The sequence below is a fragment of the Habropoda laboriosa genome, unplaced genomic scaffold (genome assembly GCF_001263275.1).
Source record: "Habropoda laboriosa isolate 0110345459 unplaced genomic scaffold, ASM126327v1 scaffold143, whole genome shotgun sequence".
Classification (NCBI taxonomy): Eukaryota; Metazoa; Arthropoda; class Insecta; order Hymenoptera; family Apidae; genus Habropoda; species Habropoda laboriosa.
The window spans coordinates 1,559,158-1,565,149 of record NW_017100404.1 but is presented as its reverse complement, the minus strand read 5'-3'; the positions used below and the strand labels follow the sequence as shown (position 1 = coordinate 1,565,149).

At 37.0% G+C, this 5,992-nt stretch overlaps 1 protein-coding gene across 1 annotated transcript; it reads left to right on the top strand.

Moving 5' to 3' along the window:
- Positions 1-853: 853 nt before the first annotated feature.
- LOC108575342 (cytochrome P450 6B1-like) lies at positions 854-5,173 on the top strand. Its single transcript, XM_017938109.1, has 5 exons — positions 854-1,360; positions 2,214-2,736; positions 4,181-4,402; positions 4,666-4,917; positions 5,001-5,173. The coding sequence occupies exons 1-5, from the start codon at positions 1,022-1,024 to the stop codon at positions 5,171-5,173; spliced, it is 1,509 nt and encodes a 502-aa protein (XP_017793598.1). The 5' UTR covers positions 854-1,021.
- The last annotated feature ends 819 nt before the right edge of the window (positions 5,174-5,992 follow it).

The window sequence follows — 5,992 nt, the reverse complement described above, 5'->3', positions numbered from 1 at the left end:
GCGCTCGTTCATCCGGCTGGAATTCAATATCGACGCAATTGCGTTTTTGGCCGCTGCTCAGGCTCGAAATGAACGTTCAAACTTCCAGCATGCGGCACCGTGAATTTTACGGGTCGAGGATCCTCGTTAAGAATGCAGTCCGATTTCGAGTGCACTCTTCATCGGATCACTTGTTTCGCCGTCGCGTGCCTTCAGAAAGTGCGATAACGAACATCTATACACACGGATCTTTCCAACAGTTTCCATATTCTGGTTATTATTACCGCGGAGGAATGCGATGTGTTTGTTAAACGATGTAGAGCTCAGCTTGTGTGCCTGTGCGAGAGATAAGTTCGACTAGAAATTAACTGTAATCGTGAAACGCTACATTCAAATATTTAGATATCAAATTTTCATTCAAACAATTTCTTCGCATCTCCCACAATTTTCAAAATATACAGAAAAATAGGAAATCACATCACACTTCAAGGACTATTTTCTCCCCGAATAATCGAGAAATAGCAAAAAAATTGGCATTAGCGAAAAAACGTACAAAATTTCAAAAAAATCGGAATTTTCAGAGCACCGAAGGTTCCCCCGTTAGCTGTGCAAATGTAATCGATAATGGATTAAAAGGAATGAACTGAGTAAGAAGAATGAATTCTAGGCGCGTTGTACGGAATAATAAGGGGGAAGGGGGGAGAAAACATGTCAGTCAACAATTTGCCGCTTAGTCACGATCGTCCCGTGTTTGTTAGAGCAAGATTCTGAAAAGTTACGAATCATGCTGACAACAGTCTCCATAACATCAGCAGCGATGCAAACATTTACAGAACGAGCGCGGCCGTAGAGCGCGACAGAGATTCTAATTATCTTTGAAGGTTGGTTATTCGCTCCGCGTAGAAGAGTGCAGAGTGTGAATCCGATGTAAACGGTACACAAGTTACGTCGTTTTCTCGAGTCTGCTCGAGGCTCTTCACAGTTTTGTGCGAAATTTTCTCGGAAGTTCAACGTTGTTCGGTTTCGCGAAGAACGAGACACGATGTCGTGGTCGATTTTCGAAATTGTCGGATACTTCGCCGCGATTTTGGTGCTGCTTTATTACTACGCGGCCTCGAAGCTCGAATTCTGGGAGAAACGAGGCGTGAAAGGACCAAAGCCTATCCTGTTTTTCGGCAATTTCAAAGACGTGCTTCTGGGAAGATGTTCGACCACTCAGGTCTTCGAGAAGGCGTACTATGAATTTAAAAGTGAACAGATGATCGGAGTGTTCGGGGGACACGAGCCGTTTTTAATTCTGAAAGATCCGGATTTGATAAAGGACGTCCTTATCAAAGATTTCTCGAAATTTGTTAACAGAAATTTGCAGCCTGTTCGAGAGGTAAGTTGACGTTGACTGTTTTGTAATTATAGTGGTCTAGTGCAGGTGTACTTGACGAATATTCCAATTCGATTTTCTCGAAAACGGAGTTCTATGCATAATTTAGGAATGATCTTTTCCTATTTTTCGGTTAACCGTGATTTCCGTAACATTCTATATAAGCACGTCATTGAGAAAATTGAAATAATCTTCGTTTTACGTTTGCTATTATTACCTGTAGTGACGTACACTGCTAGTAGTAAGTATTAGGACATGTCAGAGTAAGTATATGATTGAAATTATGTATTTATTATACTTGGACGTTCTAGAATGAATAATTCTTTTATGGAATCTTAATAATTTTGTAATCACTTCTGTGTGTGAAATAATTTTATATTTAACTTGTAACGACAATGAGGCTTGCTTCACATTCAGCAAGTAGATTTTAGTAGGTCTCAAAAGATTTCAATAGATATTAGTGGAATACAGTGGATTTTAGTAAATTTTAGTAAAATTTAGTACATTACTTTCGGTAGATTTTAGAAAAGTTTAATAAATTTCAGTAAATTTTAATGGATTTGAGTAAAATTTAGTAGAATTCAGTAGATTTTAATAGAGTTCAACAGAGTTCAGTAGATTTCAGTAAATTTCACTATATGTACTTCACATTCACTAACTGTCCTAACACTACTGAACAGGAGTGTACGTCCATCAGGAAGGAACCACAAAAATATTTCCTAAATACTAAAACAAACAATTTGCAACCCTTTCGTTACGTATCCATTTAACAGAGAGACCCCCTGACAAACGTAGACATCGAACACCGTGAAACGTCTCTCCTTTCTCTTTTAGTATACCGATGCATAATTTATAGGTCGATCCATTATCGGAGCATCTCTTCAGGTTAGACGCGGAGAAATGGAAGCCCTTAAGATCCAGACTTTCCCCTGTCTTCACCTCGGGGAAGTTGAAGGAAATGTTTCACTTGTTGCTAGAGTGCTCGGACCACTTTGAGAAGTATGTGGACCGGTTGGTTGCGAAGGGTGAGCCGATCGAGTGCCGTGAAATTTCAGCGAAATTCACCACAGACGTGATTGGATCTTGCGCGTTCGGTATCGAAATAAACGCGCTATCAGACGAGGACAGCGAGTTCCGCGCGATGGGCAGAAGGGTGTTCCAACCGAACTGGAAATCGATCATCAGGGACAGACTGATAGAGTATCCGATATTGTTCAGAATTTTTGGCCGTTTCGTAATTGACCATGAGCTCATCCATTTCTTCCAGAGGATCACCAAAGAGCAAATCGATTATAGGATTGAGAACAACTTTTGTAGATACGATTTCATCGATACCTTGGTTGATCTGAAGAAACACCCGGAGAAACTTGGACTTAAAGGTAAAACAGCAGTTTCTCTCTTTGTTTTTTAATTCAGAAGGTTGAAGTTGTAGTGGTGTGAGTCACATTTTCGAAAATAAGGGCTGAAATGCAACCTACATGTGCCAAACTTTTGAAAAGATAAGTGAAGTATAGTAAGTTATAATTGGGAGAGGCATTCTGGTAACATTGAATACGGTACAGCAGCACATTTGATCATTTTTAATAACTTCAGACATTGTGACTTTAACCCTTTCAGTTATTTCAAAGCTTTCTAAGCTTTTCTGGAGAATGAGAAAATTTTCGTTTACCCGTTAGAAGCTTTAAACGTGACATTAATTAGGCAACAGATTAGCTCAGGAAGCTGATTTCTAAGATACGACACCGTAATACTATTATAATAATACAGTATAATTAGAATCGAAGATCTTTAAAGGAGAAAGTTAAAATTCAAATACAAAGGGAGGAAAAGTTGAAATTACTGCTTATCAGTTCAACGAGTTACGTGTGAAAGCTACGGGTAGCGAAAGTGTGACAAAGAGAAAACGGGAGGCAGAAGAAATGAGATCGTGGCGAAGTATGACTCAGCTAATTTTCGGACACTTAACAGTGGTCAGTGGAGGGTAATGGAATTAAATCGTACACCGTCTATGGCAGTTCTCCTACACCCTAATTAGATCCTTGATGCATTACTTCGTCCATTTAGACTACTACTCTATATCTGTTATAGTTTTCGAGATATTGGACTTGAAGACGATTTTCACCCCTTCGATGTGAACGATTACCGATAAAAAGAAATACGTATTAAATACTATTTGTCAAAATTTAATCAAAATCGGCAATTACTGTCCCTTTTAAAGTTTGACAAAATTTTGCTGAATTTGCTGCCCTTCGGTTTTCTCTTTCTCTCTCTTCTGTTGACTGTATCTCGAAATGTACTGAATTTTTTCAACTCTGACTTGTAAATCAGGTTTCTCGAGAGATAAAGAGTTTTCGAACGAAAACGAATATTTATACTTTCGTATGACTTAATAATTCTTAGTGACGAGATAAAATAGCGATTAAGAACGATTAGAAGTTATTACACGCCTGTAGCTTCGTTATATTGTTTACGTAACTTATCTTAGGTAATAAATAAATAAATTTGCGGTACATTGTTTACGTGTTAAATAACGTAGCAGTTTTGATAAGGACAGTCGTAGAGATAAAAATTTTCAGACATAATATGCTATAATTAGACTCCCAAAAATAATTCCAATTTTTTCAAAAATCTGTAAAATTTGTCAACGAAAATTTTAGCAGCATCTTGGGTAGAACAATAAGTTTAGAGTTTAATATTCTTAAAATATTACTGCTCACTTTAAGAATTAATCAAATTTGTTAAAATTTTAGGCGACAATAATTCACTTTACTGGACTCAATAAATTTACTTTCATTGACAATACGGTACTTTTTACGTGCACAGAAGTGGACGACGTGTACTTAACAGCACAGGCATTCGTTTTCTTCGCTGCTGGCTTCGAAACGTCTTCAATAACGATCACCAATACTTTGTACGAGCTCGCGTTAAATCAATCAATTCAGGACAAAGTTCGAGCCGAAATTAAGGACGTTCTTGAAGAGACTGATGGAAAGATCACGTACGACTGCATAAGGAAAATGAAGTATTTGGACGCTTGTTTCCAAGGTAATATTATTTTGCAACAAAAATTTAATTTATCTAACATACGCGTTTCAAATATTTTTGCTGCAACGGAAAATCGAATAATTTCTGCAAACACAAGTTACTTACGATTGAAGAAAAATAATCACGAAAGATTATTCTTGCTGCGATTAAAAGTGGAATAATTTTGCCGAATATAAATTATTCGCGATTAAGAAATCGCGTGTATGAATAAACTTGTAAATTTGATTTCGACGCATTTCCATATTAATTCCTATTTTTTGCAGAAACTTTGAGGAAATACCCAGTGGTATTATGGCTGGCCAGGAAATCAACGGCAAGTTATACGTTTTCCGGGACGAAAGTTAGCATTCCAAAGGGGCAACAGGTCTTTCTACCTGTTTATACAATTCAAAACGATCCGGACATTTTCCCAAACCCGACAGTTTACGATCCTGAGAGGTTCAACGAGGAAAATATCAAAACCAGACATCCGATGTACTTTTTACCATTTGGAGATGGTCCAAGAAATTGCATTGGTAAATTATCTTCGTGCTAAAAGGATCGTTTAATAGAGAAATTTGTACGAGTAGAATAAATCAAAATGTTATTTTCCTTTCAGGTGCGAGATTCGCTAAGAACCAATCGAAGGTGGCACTAATTAAGATTTTATCGAAATTTAAGGTCGAAGAGTGCGAGAAAACTTGCAAAAAATACGAAATAAACCACAAGACGCTGTTCATTCTACAGCCAACACATGGTATATATGTGAAAATGACAAAATTAGAGGAGTAAGACGCATTTATATACTTGTACATACTCAATTTTTAATAAAAATAACGTTGGTGTTTAATGTTTTATAAACAGTGAGACAATCGAACGAGATCGAAGTGTCTCATATTTTCTACGTTGTAATACCAGATGTTTTATAAATACATGGATTACATTTTACGTGTTCTTTCTTTTATTGCACCACATAACAATTGATATTATTTGCTTGAGATTATCGTGATAGTAAAAGTGAAAATATTTTTCCATTCGCAGAAATAAAAAATAAACCGAATGACTGTTTCGTCTTACTGTTACACTCAGGGTCACCAAATTATCTTCTCTAGTTAGGGCGATACGAGAAAATTTTTACACGTAATTTAAATGACATCAAAGAGCGAATAAGATGGAAGAAAAATTCTTCCGATGGAAGATATCGCAAGTTTCACATTTGATTAAAAATTTTAGAGTCCAAGATCGTTTTAACGTCACATTTTCAAAGAAATTAAACAAAGAAAGAAACCAGGCGACTAAAGAAAAACGAATGAAATTTTCTCCCATCTTGTCCACCCTTTGAAACTATCGAAACCTATAAAAACTTTCACGTACCGCCATAGCTACAATATAGACCATAGATTTTATTATAATTGTTCCAACTAAATTTGCGAAGAGAAACGAAAGAAATCACACACTTCTATCCTAAAATCTTGGCATCGACCGCAAGGTTCTTAATCTTCAAGTAATACACATTCCGCGGAAACGCTGTCGTTCCTGAAAATGAATCACCGCGCGGCCAGAACGTATTGCCCACGCTTAATACTCGAAAAGTGGAAGAATCCTTATCCC

Coding starts and splice junctions, on each gene's coding strand:
- LOC108575342 (XM_017938109.1), top strand. CDS start 1,022: ATGTCGTGGTCGATTTTCGAAATTGTCGGATACTTCGCCGCGATTTTG. Junction 1,361..2,213: donor ATTTGCAGCCTGTTCGAGAG/GTAAGTTGACGT, acceptor CATAATTTATAG/GTCGATCCATTATCGGAGCA. Junction 2,737..4,180: donor GGAGAAACTTGGACTTAAAG/GTAAAACAGCAG, acceptor TTACGTGCACAG/AAGTGGACGACGTGTACTTA.